This window comes from Tripterygium wilfordii, chromosome 7 (genome assembly GCF_013401445.1).
Source record: "Tripterygium wilfordii isolate XIE 37 chromosome 7, ASM1340144v1, whole genome shotgun sequence".
NCBI lineage: Eukaryota > Viridiplantae > Streptophyta > Magnoliopsida > Celastrales > Celastraceae > Tripterygium > Tripterygium wilfordii.
Window position 1 is genome coordinate 4,941,186 of NC_052238.1, and position 18,934 is coordinate 4,960,119.

General features: G+C 38.4%; 4 protein-coding genes across 12 annotated transcripts; 3 read left to right on the top strand and 1 right to left on the bottom strand.

Moving 5' to 3' along the window:
• The first annotated feature begins 30 nt into the window (after positions 1-30).
• On the top strand, positions 31-5,127 carry LOC120002300 (pentatricopeptide repeat-containing protein At1g22960, mitochondrial). 6 transcript variants are annotated; one of them, XM_038851004.1, is made up of 4 exons: positions 31-2,546; positions 2,653-2,834; positions 2,928-2,992; positions 3,405-5,127. In XM_038851004.1, exon 1 carries the CDS (start codon positions 222-224, stop codon positions 2,403-2,405), a length of 2,184 nt encoding a protein of 727 aa, XP_038706932.1. In that variant the 5' UTR covers positions 31-221; the 3' UTR covers positions 2,406-2,546; positions 2,653-2,834; positions 2,928-2,992; positions 3,405-5,127. The 6 variants fall into 6 exon arrangements, with proteins under 6 accessions (XP_038706932.1, XP_038706933.1, XP_038706935.1 ...); XM_038851005.1 differs by lacking the exon at positions 2,928-2,992 and having other exon boundaries at positions 3,380-5,127; XM_038851007.1 differs by lacking the exon at positions 2,928-2,992 and having other exon boundaries at positions 3,393-5,127.
• Positions 5,128-5,311: 184 nt separating this feature from the next.
• On the top strand, positions 5,312-8,028 carry LOC120002301 (palmitoyl-acyl carrier protein thioesterase, chloroplastic-like). Its single transcript, XM_038851009.1, has 6 exons — positions 5,312-6,303; positions 6,388-6,521; positions 6,613-6,726; positions 6,830-6,995; positions 7,085-7,153; positions 7,251-8,028. Exons 1-6 carry the CDS (start codon positions 5,929-5,931, stop codon positions 7,590-7,592), a joined length of 1,200 nt encoding a protein of 399 aa, XP_038706937.1. The 5' UTR covers positions 5,312-5,928; the 3' UTR covers positions 7,593-8,028.
• A 969-nt stretch (positions 8,029-8,997) lies between these two features.
• LOC120002835 (fructose-bisphosphate aldolase 3, chloroplastic-like) lies at positions 8,998-12,407 on the bottom strand. The gene is made up of 6 exons (XM_038851677.1): positions 12,031-12,407; positions 11,271-11,540; positions 11,073-11,182; positions 10,868-10,958; positions 10,096-10,365; positions 8,998-9,539 (listed from the first exon to the last, which is right to left on the bottom strand). The coding sequence occupies exons 1-6, from the start codon at positions 12,190-12,192 to the stop codon at positions 9,261-9,263; spliced, it is 1,182 nt and encodes a 393-aa protein (XP_038707605.1). The 5' UTR covers positions 12,193-12,407; the 3' UTR covers positions 8,998-9,260.
• A 1,496-nt stretch (positions 12,408-13,903) lies between these two features.
• Positions 13,904-18,033, top strand: LOC120002740 (2-oxoglutarate and iron-dependent oxygenase domain-containing protein CP2-like). 4 transcript variants are annotated; one of them, XR_005469182.1, is made up of 9 exons: positions 13,905-14,356; positions 15,204-15,251; positions 15,438-15,614; positions 15,708-15,858; positions 15,963-16,049; positions 16,793-16,917; positions 17,047-17,128; positions 17,425-17,536; positions 17,614-18,033. XR_005469182.1 is itself a non-coding variant. In XM_038851527.1 (9 exons), exons 1-9 carry the CDS (start codon positions 14,066-14,068, stop codon positions 17,641-17,643), a joined length of 1,140 nt encoding a protein of 379 aa, XP_038707455.1. In that variant the 5' UTR covers positions 13,907-14,065; the 3' UTR covers positions 17,644-17,965. The 4 variants fall into 4 exon arrangements, 3 of the variants coding, with proteins under 3 accessions (XP_038707457.1, XP_038707456.1, XP_038707455.1); XM_038851527.1 differs by having other exon boundaries at positions 13,907-14,356; positions 17,010-17,128; positions 17,614-17,965; XM_038851528.1 differs by lacking the exons at positions 17,425-17,536; positions 17,614-18,033 and adding an exon at positions 17,271-17,315 and having other exon boundaries at positions 17,010-17,168.
• The last annotated feature ends 901 nt before the right edge of the window (positions 18,034-18,934 follow it).

Consider the following 18,934-nt stretch of genomic DNA (forward strand, 5'->3'; position numbering starts at 1 on the left):
GAACTCAAAACCAAAGTATAAACTCTTGGCTTACGACTTAGGAGCGTGCGCGTTTGAGGAACCATTGCTGCCGCGACCTCCAGCACATCGAAGGCTCGAAGCTACGCCGTCATTCCATGTCACTCCGTCCTCAAAATCCAGAATCCGCATGTCTCCTTAATCTGTGCTTTCTTTACCATCATCGTTAAGCTGCTCTACAAATAGTTCCGCATGTGTGCTCAATGACCCTCTGTGTACGAGCTTCAAAAGCTTTCACCTCCGGACAGTGTAGAACTTTCTCATTCAAGGTAAGGTTTCTGCATTCTTTCTCTTCTTCGGTTCAAAGATTTTGCCCATCGGTTACCAGCAATGCGCCGATAATCACAGAGAATGACTACGGACACCTTATCTTCAATACTATTGAAGAGGAACCTTGGGCATTTTCCAATAAAAAATGGGTATCTAATCAATTTCAAGCCGTGGTTATTGACCGAGAATTGTTTAGTCGAGTATTATATATGATTCGAGGGAAGCCTAGAATTGCTTTGCGTTTCTTTCGATGGGTCGAGACCCAACCGGGTTATAAACCGTCAGACATCGCGTTTTGCGTGATTCTTGAAATTCTTGTGGACAGCAACTTGATGAGTTCAGCTTATTGGGTGATGGAGAGGGTCATCAGTGCAGAAATGCATGTTATTGTGGATGTTTTAATTAATAGATATATGAATTCAGGGGTGTCAGTCAAGCTTTTAAATCTCGTGTTGTGGGTTTATACGAAGAAATCGATGGTTGAGCAATGTTTGCTGGTTTTTGACAAGATGATGAGAAATGGATTGTTACCTGATGTGAAGAATTGTAATCGGGTTCTTAGGGTACTTAGGGATAACCATCTGGTGGTTAAAGCTAGAGAAATATATGAAGTCATGGGAGAGTCTGGGATTAAGCCCACAATTGTTACATATAACACAATGTTGGATTCATTTTGCAAGGAAGGCGATGTGCCGAAAGCACTAGAGCTCTTGACTGAGATGCAAACACGGGGGTGTTTCCCTAATACAGTGACATATAATGTGTTGATTAATGGGCTGTCAAAGAAAGGGGAATTGGAGAAGGCCAAGGGACTGATCGGGGAAATGTTGAAATCAGGATTGCAAGTTTCAGCACACACGTATAACCCTTTGATTTTTGGGTACTGCAGCAAAGGGTTACTAGATGAAGCAATAGATGCTGGTGAAGAGATGGCAATGACAGGAGCCTCACCTACTGTAGCCACTTATAACACGTGTATTTATGGATTATGCAGGTGGGGAAGAATGAGTGATGCTAGACAACAGTTATCTGATATGTTGAAAAGGAATTTGACTCCAGACATAGTTTCATATAACTCACTAATACATGGGTATTGTAGGTTGGGGAACATAGGGGAAGCGTTTATGTTGTTAGATGAGTTAAGGTGTAGAAATCTCGTTCCTACCGTTGTTACTTACAATACTCTCATAGATGGTCTTTGTAAGTTGGGGGAATTGGATTTTGCTCAGAAGCTCAAAGTAGAAATGATTAATCGAGGAATTTTGCCCGATGTTTTTACTTATACGATTCTGGTTAATGGATCTTGCAAGAAGGGAAATCTAGCAATGGCCAACCAATTTTTCATTGAAATGCTGCATCGTGGGTTGGTTCCAGATCGTTTTGCATACACAACCCGTATAGTGGGTGAATTGCGACTTGGTGACATGGCCAGGGCATTTAGCTTGCAAGAAGAAATGCTATCAAAGGGGTTTCCGCCAGACCTGATCACCTATAATATTTTTGTCCATGGGCTTTGTAAATTGGGAAATTTGGAAGAAGCCAGTGAATTGTTGCAGAAGATGCTTCACGATGGCTTTGTTCCAGATCTTGTAACATATACTAGCATCATTCATGCTCACTTCGAAATTGGGCATCTCAGGAAAGGCAGAGAGATATTTTATGATATGCTGAGCAAAGGCATATCACCTAATGTAGTTACTTACACTGTTTTGATACATGCCCATGCTGGTCAGGGGAGGCTAGAACTTGCCTTTATGTATTTCTCAGAGATGCAGGAGAAAGCTGTAATGCCAAATGTAATCACTTATAATGCTCTACTAAATGGTCTTTGCAAGGCAAGGAGAATGGATCAGGCTTACAGTGTTTTTGCTGAGATGGAAGAGAAAGGTATACATCCTAATAAGTATACATACACTATCCTAATTAACGAGAACTGCGGCATTGGAAATTGGCAGGAGGCTTTGAGATTGTATAGGCAAATGCTAGGTAGAAAAATTCTGCCAGACTCTTGTACACATAGCGCACTGTTGAAGCAGCTAAACAAAGACTATAAAGTGTATGCAGGTCAGTTCCTTGATAGCCTAATTCTAACAAGTGAACACTCTGGCAAAAGTTAAGACTTAATGGTCCTTGGATGGAGTTCAATGCTTTTGAGGTGCTTGGTGAGAAAGTGACATACTTGTCTCTCGACATCCATCCCATTAAATTGTAAAGCTGCTCAAAAGCAGCCGTGTAAGTTTTTTCGGATGATTGATCAAGTAAGAATCTCTTCCTTTTTAAAGTTATCTTCAATGTGTGCTTTACTTTGTATGCAGATTCTGGATTTGGTGATGTCATGATAGTATACTTGTTTGCTTGTTGCAGATGGATTTTAGAGGTTGCGAATGCTTATGTACCCATTTAGTCTCGCAAAATATGGAGATTGAAGACTATTTCATTTGGTACAGAATTGGCCGCAATTTAGTAACACTTGAGACCAATCCAACATTCAAGTCATTACTTTCTCATATCAAACGGCAGATTATGTGAGAGAGACACAACAGCAGGTATACAGATAAATTTAAAACTGTATAAGTTGTTTCAAATAAATCTTCGAAATTATTACATTGTATTTTTTATTCTTTGAAATTTCCTTTCAGAAAGGAAGATGGGAGGCATTGTTACATTTTTTCGTATGATTTTGAGGGTATCACATGAAATTAAGGTCAAAATTTTAATCCATGTTTAGTCCATAGTTGTTATTGACTATTGGGTATTGACTACTAGGTTGCAGTTGTCAGTAGGATGCTGTATAATGATAGGTGAACATCTGTCTGCTTTCAATACCATTAATCAACAAATAAATCATTTCTATCAAGAAAATGAGTATTGTAGTTTGATATAATTGATCTTTTATGATGATACAGCTATGGGTCTACTGTTCGTATCAAGAAGTATTACTGTATTACATATTCGAGTTTTACATTTGCTTCCACTAAAGCTTCACTGTGGTCTATGTTTTTTCTCTCTCTTTTTATAGCCATCATAGTTATTGAATAGTTTGCACACTACAATTTATGCTATAATTTTTTGTCATTTTGTTTCTACTAAGGGTTTACAATTAGGGGGGTTGCCAGATGTTGGAGCTTACGAGATGTCAATAAGCTAACCTGCAAAGGGAGGAAGGAAATTTTAAGATTGCCAGGTTGAGTTGGGTGACATTGGTAATTCCTCTTGGAGAATGAAAGGTAATTATCGACAGCCGACAAGTTGTCCGGACTCTGGATAACCACAATATGGACCCCTTAAAAGGTGTCCATGACAAATATTCATAACAATATTGGATGACCCTTTTACTAACAGCAACTCTTAGAAATGTTGCATAACTAATCCTTGCAACTTAAACCAGGACAAGGTTCGAGTCCTCTCTCACGCTAGTAATAATAAGAAAAAACTTGCTTTAGCAAAAAAGAAAAAAAAAATCAGTAGGCTCCCCGCTCCCGTAGCATAAATCCTTCTTAAGGTGATCTATGTCAGCATGCCTTGAGAAATACTTCAAGGAAGGTGGTGGGGCCTTTTATTATAATTGTTGATGTTGCAAACATTTGGTAGATTCATAATTGTTGGCCTGTTCCTGGTCCAATTAGTGGTCAAGCCCGAGAGAACTTGGAATGCTGGGCTGCACATTGTGCTTTTACTGCAGGTGTTGTTGGATTGGTGTTTAAATCAAACTCATCCTTGTGAAGAAATGATTTTACCTTATCCTATGCCAATAACACTTGGTGTACAATCCAGGTCCAAGTTGTATTTAGTTATGCTTGGTGGCCTGTAACTGTAAGGACAGGGTTGAGTTAAATTGGTTCAAATTAGAGTTGGTTGTTGATTAACATATCCTAAAAATCACTAACAAATATATTTTTTCATATTTTTGTTATTAAATAATTTCCATTATTATGGCTCACCATTGACTCATCAAAGCAGAGAGAAATGGACATTCACAAAGTTCGTACCTTGTAGCATTGCTAGCGATTAATTAATCAAAAAAATTTTCATGGTTAGCATAGTTTGTTCTTCAAGTGGACTCGAGTTGATACATTTACTCTTAACTGATCATAATTCAAAGGTGCTGACGGATTTTCTACCTAGGCCCTTCCCAAAATTAAATTCATACAGCTGTTGGTTTGTTACAAGGTCAACACTAAATATGTGAGGTGTTTCTTATTGGTGTGTGAGAATACATGCCCATGGAGATGAATGGCTAATTTGAACAGGTGCAGTTGTTTGGGAGCGAATTGGGGTCTGTTTTAAATGGTACATATATGCTCGGATGAACTTTTGTAATGAACATTCCAGAGCTGTTTTCTTAATTTATAGATTTGAAGAAAGGATTGTTGTGGAAACTATTTCTATTGCTGGTACCACACTACCAGACTGGTGTGTTGTTTTGTTTATTTTTTTTGTCCTTTCTGCCCAGATATCAGCATCTTTGCATTATAAACAGGTATCTGATTTTATTATCGTAGTTCTACTCATCTTTTAGTGTCCTACGGTGAATATAATATGGTAAGCCGTTTGGATATTTTCCTCAAGTTTTATTATCTTACGTGTTCATAGTAGAGATATCGTCACTTGTTACTGCTAAACAGGTTTGTTCTTTGTTTTGTTTGGTCTTCTATCCTTTATTTCGTGAAAAAAAAACCATTTATTTTGCAGTACCCGTAATTGATTTCGGCTGTTTTTGCTTTCCCTCTAATAATCGCATAACATATAGAGCTGTGAGGGCAGACTGATGGAATGGTAACAGTTTTTTTTATTATTATTTTTGCTTTCCTAGGTGCATGGTTGTTCAGTTGCAAGAATGCTGATTTGTCTTGTTTGAAAGATTTGTCCTGAGGCAAAGTTTTTGCGTTCCTTTGTTTGCTATTTCTGAGTTTGGCAGATGTGGTTGTTTTGTTGTCATGTAAAATCAATGAAACATCTTCATTTCTCAAAGTTGGAGCTCTTCAGTGTAAGAGCCCGTGCCCGTGCCCGTTCCATGGAATTCCATAGGTTGCCTCGTCCGAGTCGGGCGTCTTTGATACCAAATGTTGGGCACTTGATTCAACTTTTACCATGACACAGGTACAAATTAATGGTAGAATAAGTAATTTCAAACATGTGAAAAATAAAGGGAATGAATGCAGGTACAAGTATCAAACTTGGAAGCGAGGGACACGATGCCTTGTCTCTTTGAAGACATCGCCATGTCTGAAATTTAGCTGAGAAATCAAGCTTTGATTTAAGCATTCGACTATTTGTCTTTCTGTGTCTCTGGAGTTGTCTACTTTCTTCCTTGCCCAACTGCCTTGTTCTGTCTTCTTCGAATTAACAACAGGCGAGTGTTTTCCGACCAAAGTGAACCTCTTTGTTCTCATGCACAGAAAACCCAGAAAGAAATGAACCCTTTTCTGTCACAGAGCGTCACATCGGTCCCTACTAAGATGCCAAAGCCTCAAATTTAGCTGCAACGAAAACAATTCTCTGAATTGCTACAAGGCTCTCTTTAATATATCCCCTAGTCTGGAATTTTCCCTTAGGCTACTCCGTCCAATGCTATAAATCCTTCTCCATACCCATTCCCCTGTTTCAAACTGTCTTGACATAATACATCAGACAGGGGATATGGCTTATAGTGTCACTTATACAACCTTTTGTATAACCAGAGGTTCTTCCTATGGCGGTGATCATGACAGAAATGAGTGCAATCTGAACAACGTTAGAGTGAACGGCACTCCAACCAGACCAGCTAATGTTGACAGGCTCAAACAGAGCGCTGCAGCGGCCACCACCACTCTCACCGCAGTTGGTGAAAACGGCTGCATATCAAGAGAGAGAATAAGGCAAAATATTCCAACCAAGAAACAGTTTGTTGATCCTCATCGCCAGGGGCTTATGATCGAAGGTAGTGTTGGATACAGGCAGACAGTTGTTATCCGTTCGAACGAAGTTGGTCCTGACAAGACTGCAACAATTGAGAGCATACTTAACCTATTTCAGGTGAGAAAAAAAACAACACTTGGAACTTGCTAAGTTGTTCATTTCCTTAACATGTGTTCTTACAAGCATTCAATGAGTTTGTAGGAAACAGCATTGAATCACGTCTGGATGTCGGGACTTCTGGGCAATGGATTCGGGGCTACACATGGAATGATGAGGAACAATCTCATTTGGGTTGTCTCCAGAATGCAACTTCAAGTTGATCACTATCCAATCTGGTATGTTTCTACCACCTCCACCCCCTAAGTAACATACAGAGTCCAGATGTAATAAGGCAATGTCAATAAAGTATATGGTAACTTCTTGCAGGGGTGAGGTACTGGAAATCGACACATGGGTTGGAGCATCAGGCAAACATGGAATGCGACGAGACTGGCTCATCCGAAGCCAAGCTACGGGCCACATCTTTGCACGTGCTACTAGGTTCCTAATAGAACTTTCCATGGCTTTTGGTCTATGATATCTCCCATCTTCATCATTTACACTTACACACAAGCTTTTACTGATATCTTAAAACATGAAACAGCACTTGGGTGATGATGAACCAGCACACAAGGCGCCTATCAAAGATGCCAGAAGAGGTGAGAGCTGAGATTTCCCCTTGGTTCATAGAGAAGCAAGCAATCAAAGATGATGTCTCCGAAAAAATACGAAAGTTGGATGAAGCCACATATGGTAACTCTGACTTGAAGGTGAACATTACAACCAAACATTTTGAATTCATTCTAGGTGAAGAAAAGACTACCAGGGCACTAAACACCATATTTTATTCAATTTGTAGCCAAAGAGGAGCGATTTGGATATGAACAATCATGTAAACAATGTCAAGTATGTGAAGTGGATGCTCGAGGTACCCTACAAACAACACCAACAATCTTCAAGCTTACATTACTTCCTATCATGGCTGCCTCTAATTTTGATTTCTTCACCTGTTTTCTTATCTGCAGGCTATCCCGGACCAAGTTTTGGAGACTCATCAACTTTCTGAGATCACACTTGAATATAGAAGGGAATGTGGAAGTTCAGACATAGTCCAATCACTATGCGAACAAGATGAAGATGGAATTTTGAGCGATGGAGTGAAACGAAGCAGTGACATTGGTCTACTCAACGGATTCTCTTTAGCATCAGAAATTATTGTGGGAAATGATCTACTGGGATCCTTAGATACGATGCCAGTAAGATATACACATCTCCTGCAAGTCAAAGGAGAGCCTAAAAATGAAGAAATAGTGAGAGGAAGGACCAAATGGAAGAGGAAGCTTTCTACCTTTCCATTCACTTCCTAACAGAAGTGATCATGGCAAGTGATCATAGAGGCTTCTAAATTCAAGCTAAGATGCCCACTAATATTTTTTGGGCATTAAAGATTGATTTGCTTGATATCCCCCGACTTCTGCGCTCTGCTCCTTTTAGATCCTTGAAAGGTACCAGAGCATAATTTGCCGTGAATTGTGTATTTTCTCTTGTAGGTAATGGTGGGTGGGGGTGGGGTGGGTGAAGTTGCTACCATCTCAGCAGGGGTTGAGTTAGTCCCTTTCATGGATTCTGTTGAGTAGAATAAGCAGAGTGAGAGTTTCTTTTCTGGTTGTGAAAATTGCTATAGCTGAAGAGGATAGGCAGAGAAAAAGGAAACGTCCGCCAGTGTGATTCAAAGAAATTATTTGGTGAATAACTAAAAAATAATATATGAAAATTATGAAATTGTACCTGATTGCATCTGCAGATATATAATTGGACGCACAAACGTGGTTTTATCGCTTAACCAAATGCCTACAGACCAAGGCTCGAGCATGGAAATCATGCGCCATTACTACCCAAAACTTCCAGTCCTTAAAAACTGCCCGTGAATAGAACTAAAGGTTGCATATTGAAGTATTTTTCCAATCATAGCAGGAAACATACACCATCGTAGCTTGTACATAGTTTAAAGCTTCTGATCCCTAACAAGAAAATGTGTTAGCATCCATAAACGTGAAGGCTACAAAAAATAAAAACAGAAAAGAAGTTAGAATTGGATTCAAAAAAGCCCATGCACATAAATATTGGCATAAATTTTCCTTCTAATAACGACTCTAAATAAACTGTGATGCACAGCATATTTCGAAAACCAACCTGCCAAGTAGATTAAATGGTAACTTGGTACTCCATCTTTTATCACTAATAGAGTAATAGGTCATGGGTTCGGTGGAGGAGGCGGGATATTTTCTTGAAATAAATTCGTGAGTTGATGTGCTTGATGGCCGACGCGCCTTTTAATGTGCTGAATATTTTTCGGCCACTAAGGAATTGTCCTCTTTGCCTGAACTAGTTAGTCCAATCTCTTGTGGGATAGGCCGGCTAGCAAACACATCAACCTCATAAATTTATTAAAGAGTACCAACTAGATGATAACTTGGGTACGTCATGGGTTCGAGTGGGGGAGGCGGTTACAATTGTTCACTTTGGTAGGTGTATTTCCATAAACAAATTGCTCGCATCTGCACCAGCCATGCACCTGAACAGGTCAGGTTGTTGGCTTCAAGGTAAGTACTGCCCCACCATTTCCTCCCACTAAAGGGTTGCTGCAGAGGAAGGAACTAGGGGGAATGGACTGTAACACGTTACATATGCCCCTCTTTGCTGTAGAAAGGGACGGTGACACGTGACATAAGCCCCTATTTGAGGTGTGATAACAACAAAACATCCATAGAATTTCAGTTGCAACAACTCATAAAACATAAGAATTATTGCATTCTCACCCCCCACTAACCCCTCTTCTTCAAGGGTTAGAGATTCAAAAAAACTTATTCCATCTCAGATTATTCAGGCTCTCCGGTATAAAAGAAAAAGAGAAGGCAACAACTTATCTAATGCTCTAACTCTCTTAGCATCCATAACTTACAAAGCCATAACTTACAAGAAACAAATGGGAAACGAGTACATGATAACAAAAGACGAGTTTTCTTGACCTTTGCTCAGTATGTATAGCCCTTCACAAACATTCCTTTCTTAGCTTCATCACTTTCACCCTCAGCAGAGTACTTTCCAAGCTGAGCAAGGGAGTTTGCCTTAGCACGCACTAAAAGTGCAATTTGTGCAGCTTCCACATTTTCGGGACGACCTTGCCATTTCTTAAGAACAGTGTTCTGCAGAGCACGTGCATAAGAGAAGGAAACGTGCCATGGGTTGGGGCTTTGGTTCATTGCGTTCAGGTTTAGTGTTGCTTCCGCTTCAGACTGTCCTCCAGACAAAAACTGAGAAATAAACAGTACAAAAAAAGTCAATATTAGATACATTTTACAGATCAAAATGTTGAATGTATATGAATGGGAAGATAGAATAGTCAAACTTGGCAGAAGATATGCCAAAAGCTTCTACAATCTTCAAACTGATAACATAACTTTCAAGCAGCAGATACAAGGGCAAAGGTTCAATTCAACTGAAAAAACCCTACTCTGAGAGCTCATCTAGGCCAATCACATGTATATTTGTGTTGTTCGATCTTTTATTATATATTTCTTGAAAAATAATCGGCTTAAATACTTCATCACTACATTCCTTTCTCTTCCTTCAATTTTGACAATTTGCTTTGATTTTCATTTCTTAATTTATGCCAAGGCAATATCACGCTCAACTTTGATGACAAGAAATTCCCTCAATTGGTCAAGATTTCCTAAAAGCCTTAACAGAAAGTACATATAAATATATCCAGAGAACCGATTCCGTGGTATATAGCTCACAAAGAAAACAGGACCTACAAAAAAAAGAACTAAAATGACTTGTATTTAAGGAAGGATCTGCTCATTTTACCATGATACCAGGAACTGCAGGAGGAACTCTCCTTTGAAGCATTGTGAGCGTATATTTGGCAATCGTCTCCGGAGAAGCCTTCTCCTTATGTTCAGCCCCTGGGGTTACCATGCTGGGTTTCAGTAGAATTCCTTCAAACACAACATTGTTCTGGGCCAAGAAGTAGAAGACTTCTGACCAGACCTTCTCTGCCACTTCTAATGTCCTCTCAATTGGGTGATCTCCATCAAGAAGAATCTCAGGTTCCACTATAGGTACAAGACCATTATCCTGCACCAAAGAAACGGAGGAAAGAGAAGATGGGCTCTGTTAAAGGCAGCATTCCAGTCAAAAAATACAAATATGGAAGCACACAAGCATAGAACAATTAATATGGCTAACAAAAATATCACCTCAAAGTAGTTACTTTATTCCAACCTTTGGTGAATTATACCAAAAGTCAAGGGACGACTATCGAAGGTAGCAAAGAAACTGGGGAAGCATAGCTAAATTCAAGTTTACAATAAAATCAGACCCAAAAAAAAAATCGGAAGTTTGGAACAATCGTTAACTTCAAAAAATATAAAAGAATTATAAGAAAGAGCAAAAATAGTTTACATTTTGCCAAAGAACAAAATAGCATCTATTCGAATGCAAGATCAAAGAGCCTCGAGAGTGATAACGGTCATTCCATGATAATTTAGATAAGTATGCAATGTCTCCTTTCTTAATTCTTATTCTGCCATATTTAGTTACTACCATTTGATGGAAGTCTCAAAAGGTGAAGTGATACCTGAGAAATGGCAGCATAACGTGCAAGTCCCCATGCAGCCTCCTTAACAGCCAGAGCAGAAGGACCACAAGGAATACTGACAACTGTCCTCCTACACACATAATTATGCAAACAAAAATTATATGCTAATGCATGTAACTCAAGAACCATTCATAGGCAACATTATAAACTCCCCAATGCTCAAAGCAAAGATAGACCGACTTACCACTTGGCAAAACGAGCACCCTGCTTGTAGTACTCAGCAGATCTTGAAGCCAATCCATCCAAACCTTGACACCAAGATTCATTGTTTGATCCTGGTAAGGGAACCAAACCCTGCAACAAAATAGTAGAAACAGCACAGAAAATTAATATCAAGTAATTATAGTTGAAACATTTCATGGGCAAATCATGAAATACATACCTTATCAACTTTGATGCCAGGCACAATATTCTCATCTCGCAGGCAGTCAACAAACGTCTTGCCATCTGTTGTGGATTGGTAAAGGGTTTCCTCGAAAAGAATGGCACCAGAAATATATTCACCAAGGCCAGGAGTGGTAAGCAGTAGCTGTCTATATGCCTGCCTGTTGACCTCAGTGTTGTCCAAGCCAATAGAAGCTAATCTCTTTCCACAGGTTGCATTTGATTCATCAATGGCAAGGATCCCGCGACCAGGAGACGCAATAGTTTTCTACACAATCACAAACAAAGGAAATAAATATTGAGAAATACATGGTCTTGAAATTGAAACTTCCAAATGTTTACGCAAATAAAGAAATCCAAATCCGAGTAATAGCATTCATAAGACTACCAAGAAATCCAAAATCAATGTTTAATCGACTAGTTCAGCGAATTATCAAAGCATAAATGAGTAGAGGCTACGCAGAGATAGTCTAGTCAATATCACACTATAGATTCTCCGAGAATGCTGTCTCTTCGGTGTTTACTTGAAAAGTAAGTAGAGGCTACGCAGAGATAGTCTAGTTTCCATCATTGAAAATCATCACTAGTTCCATAAATAATTGTCAGAGCCGTGACGTAGATGAAGCACAAAAAGATCACTTTCCTCATCAAAACATACAAAAATTCAACAGCATCGACCAAGAACCAAAAAGCAAGGGTCCGATGGAAGAAAAAAAAAAGAGAGATCGGAAAAGTAAAGGATGCAGAAATAGACTCACGGCGGTCTTAACGAGTTCCTCTGTGTATGAGCTGGCGCGGATCGGGACGAAGACGCGGCGTGTGGCAAGGCGAGTGGATGATCCGGGGCGTTGGGCAAAGGACTGTTGCCCGATCCACTGAGACGACGCTGCGCTAAGTTTAGCAAAGCTTGCACAAGCCATTTCGATTCAACCCAAAAAAAGAAAGACGACGACAGAAATCCCTTGCTTTAGAGAGATCGGCTTTCGGTGGGTCGGGTTTTACGACCTTGTTCACTTTACAGTCTATCAGTTTGGGTTATAATAAAGGGGTTGAGCTTTGTTTTCTCGGGGAGTCCGCCGCGAACAATCGGATTGTTAAAAGACAAGGACCACGCGGGGATTACCAAACAGTCGTCATTGGGTTTTGAGCATGATTAGGCATTTAGACCATGTATTCCTTAAAAGAAACTTGTCATAATGGTTTTGGGCCATATTTTCCTTGAACCAGTGGATCTGATACAAGCCCACGAAAACAAGCCTAAGAATATTTGGGCTAGTTTCTTTGAACTTTAATGGGTCACATAAAGGCTTTATTGGGCCTGTTGGCAAATGGTTAAATAAATATTTTCCTTTTTTAAAATTAATAAACAATAACATGTTATTGGTCGGTTATTTTTAGCAGTGGCATTGCTAATGAAAGATACGTGCCCCCTCAATTTTTTTTGGAAAACTATTTGTATCCCTAATAATTTATTTCATAATTAGTCATAACAATATTACGTTATCTAATTACATGTTATGGTTGAATTTATTAGAGATACGTAACACTACTGATTTTTTTATAGAAAATAATATTACAGTGTTGATAAAGAAAGAAAAAAAATAAAGGGACAGAATGCAGAATACCTCCTCAATTTTATTTCTTGAAATATTATATTCTTCTCATAGAGCATTCTAAATTTAAAAAAAAAAAAAAAGAATCGCCGTGATCGATTGAACACAATTATTATATTAATTTGGCATATTTATTGTAATAAAGTTTTTGTATTAGTTTGGTGTATTGATGCTCTTGCTGGACTAAAATTCTGGTTATGCCATTGATTCTTAGTGAACATTTCTAAGGAGAAAAAAAAGAAGGAAAAAAGCATTTTTGACTCGCGCAAGAACCGGTAACATCGTTTAATATGCTTAGGAAAAATTCAAAGATAAGAGCATCCACAGTGATGCTTGAAATATCAAGCACTTCAAAATTATTCTCTCTCCTCCTTCAAAATTATTCTCTCTCCTCCTTTATCCTACGTGGCACAATTTAATTGGATGATTAAATCTCACAATATACACTATTCATCAACACTTCATACATTCCAACACTCCATACTCACTTTCTCTATTTTCTCTCTCTTCCTTTTTATCATCTCTTTCTTCCTTTTCATATCTCTCTCTTCCTTTTCATCTTCTCTTTCTTCCTTTTTATCATCTCTCTCTTCCTTTTCATCACCTCTTTCTTCCTTTTTATCATCTCTCTCTTCACTATTCATCAACTATATACATACTCCAACTCTCAAGTATCATTTTTCCACAACTAAATTTTCAAGCGTCATTTTTCACCCATTGTGTGCATGTAGCGCTATACTTATCAAAAAAGTAACATTTCAAGTACTTAAAATACACTCCATTATATCCATTGTGAACATCTAGCACTTAACTTATCAAGAAAGTATCATATCAAGTACTTCAAAATCATCCCATTGTGGATGCTCTAAGGTCCTCCTTCTATTGAAAATCCAAACACACTCTTTATAATTTTCAATTTTTAAATCATACCGTCCGACTTGCTGAGGGCCACGTCATCGACGGACCCACCACAGTCCACGAACGAGTCCCATTTACCTGATTCAATCGAAGAACAAAACCAAACATCAAAGGATCAAACATTTCAAACCCTAATTCTGCATAGAGAACACCTTCCCTTTCTTCTCCCACACTCATAAAAACCCTAATCGATAATTCCAATGATGAAAATGCCGTAACTATAGGCGAACTAACCTGAAACATAAAAACACAAGGTCCGACTATGTCACTGGAACAGAGGAAGGGAACCCAAGCGAGCGGTCCGACCAATGGGAACTCCGTGGCTTCCTCACCATCTCAGGCGCAGGTATCGGAGAACAGGTTGAGGTTGAACCCTAACTTCGGTCACAAGCCGGAGAGCTACGATGACCTGCGGTTGGACTTCAGTCCCCTGCTGTTCAGCTCGCTTGAGCGCTACCTACCCCCCACCATGCTCCCTTTACCTCGCGACACAAAAATCCAGTTCATGCGTGACATTCTTCTCCGCTATTTTCCGGATGGGGAAAGAACTCGGGTAGGTTTCTGTCCTATGATTTTCGAGTACAATGATACCGGGCATCTGTATTTTTGTATGTGTGGCATGAAAATTTTGGCGCGATTGTCTTTCTTCTTGATATTATTTCGGTTATATGCTGTGACAAGCTCAAATACAATGGGAGCTTCTCTTTCTTAGAACAGCAAATAAAACAATTAGCAACGTAAGATGATTGGATTTACGTTTTTAATGTCTCTATTTTCAGGTGCATTTTCATCTAGTCAAACAGGGTTTCTATGCTCCGTTTCATCTTAGTCAACTGGTTGAATGAATTAGGTTTGAGGCCTTAAAACCTCCACCTTAGTGGCCTTGTTCTCTAGAGAAGTAAAAGAAAATTATGGCCTCAATGATTGTGGCCTTGATGTTTAAACAGAAAAAAGATTATGTCGAGCACCTGCTACAGGGGTTCTCATTGCAATTGTGGAGGCCGGGAACTAGTATGACTGGCAATGCTTATTGTTCGTGTAAATTTGTCAAACCTTTTGATGGTTTTCTTCCTCCAGAGAATAAGTGCTACTAGATGGATATTTGAGTTATTTGTTATGTTTGATATATCATCTGGGTTTAAAATGTCTTCAGATATTAAGCAAAAAATAGCTATTGATGCCACCTGAAGGTTGCTAATGTATCCAAAATATCTATTAGATCTTCCGTAAATATCAGCTAGAATATTTCTGGTTGATATCTCCAGAAAATTCGTTTTTATTGGTTCTTTATCTGCATCACATATTGGTTGCCCATTACTTTGCCTATCTTACTCTTTTCTTTTCTACTGTCTTTGCTCGGGTTATGTTTCAAAATTTATCGTTGTAATTGTAACTAACAGGTCCAGCGGCACAGAGAATACAGGCAGAAGATCATATCAAACTATCAGGTACATTTTATAGTGAAGTTGGCTAGGAAATTTCGTACATAGGATTAGTGTTGTAAGATTGAGTATATAGTTCTGAGAGGCGAGAAAGTATCAAAATATTTCTATTAGAAAAATGGGAGCATATGATCCATATTTTTTCTGATCTTGCGTATGTTTTCCTTTATGGCTGCTTCTTCCTTGTTGCAGCCTCTCTATAAGGAGATATATACTATGCATGCAAGAAACTTCTTCGTCCCTTCATTTCTCAAAGCTATTGATGGAAATACGAAGGATAGTTTTAGAAGCATAATGGCTGAGCCCTCTCCAGGAGTTTATACATTTGAAATGTTTCAGCCACGTTTCTGTGAGTTGTTATTAGATGAGGTATCTGCTTGTTTTTATTGTTATTTGATGTCAAGGGAAAAATTCTATTTGTGCATTGTTTTTGATATGATCTTCCTTATGCTGATCACTTAGGTAGAAAACTTTGAAAGATGGGTCCATGAGACAAATTTCAGAATCATGCGACCAAACACGATGAACAAATATGGTGCAGTTCTAGATGATTTTGGCCTGGAAACGATGCTTGAGAAGTTGATGAATGATTTCATAAGTCCTATATCAAAGAGTAACTTATCTATACTCATGCAGCATTATGACCTTACATTAAAACATATTATAAATAATCTGGATTATTGAATTAACTTGTCTTGGTTCTTTGAACTATTGTAGTTTTCTTTCCTGAAGTTGGTGGATCTACACTTGATTCACATCACGGTTTTGTTGTTGAATATGGAATTGATAGGGACGTCGAGTTGGGTGGGTGCTTACCTAAACCTTCCTTTTTATATTGCCTTAGCTTCTGGACCTTTTTTGTTTTCCCAATCTTTTTATGTATGGGCAACTTTTTATTATCCTCCAAAATATGCGAACCAAGGTGGGCCGAAGCTGACAAAAGTTTTGAAGAGAAACCTGGCACTCTTATACTGTGTTTGCTTCTTCTGTTCGGACGTTTATTTGCAGTATAAACTAGAGGTGATTATGGATGTACAGATGGTTCCTCTTGCGTGATTATTTTAAAATATACATTGGTGCGGTGCAATTATTTTAAAAGCAAAGCGACTTTCTTTTCATTATTTTGCAGAGGTCGTACTTACTCTTCAAGCCTGGGCCTAGTATTTTCTGGCTGGGTGTGGATGCGGCCATATGGTCCCAATTTCCACACTTAGTTTGAGGATTTGTTGTTTGTCTGGATGTTGAGAATGCCTATCTTCTTAGCTGTCATCTGCACATTCTATTTTCTCCGGTTCAGATCAGTATTCTCTGTTTTGCATTAATGGCTGTGTTTTGGGTCATTTTGATTATTTATTAATATACGTAATGGATGTAACTATTTATTTTCCTATCACCCTTCACAAGTATTTCAATTTTATTCACTTGGTAGATTTCTTTTTCCTTCTCTGTCCGGCTTTAATAACGGGAAGGTAGCTTGCTTGCTCTGCCTGCTTAGTAGCGAGCCTCATTAAGAAGTTCCTCAATATCTCATGGCTTTTTATTTGCAGGCTTCCATGTGGATGATTCAGAAGTTACCTTGAATGTTTGCTTGGGGAAGCAATTTTCTGGTGGAGAATTGTTCTTTCGAGGTGTTCGATGTGATAAACATGTGAATACAGATTCCCAATCAGAGGTTTGTCAATTTTCTATTTTTTAGCGCATGCTCGATTTTTAAGCCTTGAATTCTTTAGATTGTGAATATGGTTCTTTCGTTTACATTCATAGGAAGTCTTAGACTATTTTCACGTTCCGGGCCATGCAGTTCTTCATCATGGTCGCCACAGACATGGTGCTAGAGCAACAACTTCTGGATGTCGGGTCAACTTACTTTTGTGGTGCAGAAGGTACTACTTCATTACCCTTGCAAACATGTTAGAATCTGGGGTAAGGATCCATATGATCTTATTGTAGTTTGATCGCTGTCAGTCTGATACTTGATGATACTTGATCACTTTCCCTTTGCAAAAAAATGCAACTTTGTTACAGCTGAGCAAGATGTTCTTAGTCAGAATTTAGCATGTTGTTGGCATAGGAGAAGAGGAACTTTATGAAGCAACTTTCTAGTTCACTGGATGGGTTGGGACTTTCAAATATTGCTTTCTAATTTTGTTCTTAAGTTGGTTCCACAATATTTTTTCAGTTCAGTCTTTCGAGAACTGAAGAAATATCAGAAGGAATTTTCTGGCTGGTGTGGAGAGTGTAAACGAGAGAAGAAGGAAAGACAGCGTCTGTCAATTGATGCCACCAAGCAGGTAATTTAGAAGGGACTGAATAACAACAGAGATTTTGTATGTGTTACGAATTAACTTCTTTGTTTTTAATCTTTCAGGAATTATTGAATGGCAAATTTGCCTCCTGAGAAGTTCTGTGCATGTTTTGGTTTGAAGTTGTAAGATATCATAATGCTAGCCCTTGTGTAGAGAAGCAGTGTTTCATCCGTGCTACATGTTTGCTAGGCTTTATCGGTATTACATCAAGGGTAAGTTGTGCCATCTGTAACTCTTGTTCTTCGTTGATATTTCATATTGTATACCGAGTGGACCTTCTGTTCTTACCTAGCAACTAGTGCATGTTCTCCTATTGTCTTTAGCCAACTTGAAATATAAAACTGTTTGATGCCAAGAGACTTTTCTATGTACATTACAATGATTAGAGCTAAGGAAAGCAATATTCTTGCAAAATTTCCCTGCTTGCATTATTGAACTGGCATTTATTTTAGTGAAAGTTACATGCAATTTGGTCGGATTTACCCATTTGTGAAACAAACAATTGTGTGGCCTATATCAACAGATTCGGTCTACGGATGGTCAATTATCTTTTGTAACTACCAAGTTTTGCCTAGTGCTAGTGTGCTAGATGTGGAACCTAGAGGTCACGGGTTTAATTTCGGAAAACATTCTCTTCACATTTTATGTGGTGTAAGGTTTGCATACATCTTGCATGTCGCCGATCCCACCCATTGCGGGAGATTTGTGTTCGGATATTGTTTAGCTTTTATCTACCAAGTTTGGTATTTCTAGCTTGAAATTATTTTTATTGGTAAGTAAAAACATTATAGCTTCCATAATTTAGTTTGTTTATTTTGGTTCCAATGATTTGTCATTAGTTGTTGCTAGATGACAATGTTTTTGCCACTATTTTTTACTTGGTGTTAGCATGAGGAGGACTCAACATAAGTTCAGACTAAAGAGCCAACTAATATACTGGTCAAAGAGATTTTAATACTATCACTGTTAACCAATGGTAGCAAGACAATTAACCATACTTTATGTTTTACTTTGTTCTGCAAATTAAAAACTTGCTGATCTTCATTAGTCCAGCCGTTACAAAATTCGGGTCTTTTTAATATTTTCCTTTCCTTTCCTTTTCCGGCCTACCAAGCACAACGAATTGGGCACGTCTTCCTAGTCTTCTTTCATGCCTAATTGTTTAAGAAACATCTAGACTTCTAAATCCTATTATTCAAATGGTAATTTATTTAAGAAACTTCACCAAATTAAAATAGTAAATACGTCACAATAGAATTAGTAGTCATTGTGTTTAATAATATAATCTACAAAGAAAGCTGAGTACATAAATTGTTGGGCCTTATCCATCTCATTGTCGTTGTCAATGTCATTATCTCCTTTATAATCAATCAAATTCTCTCT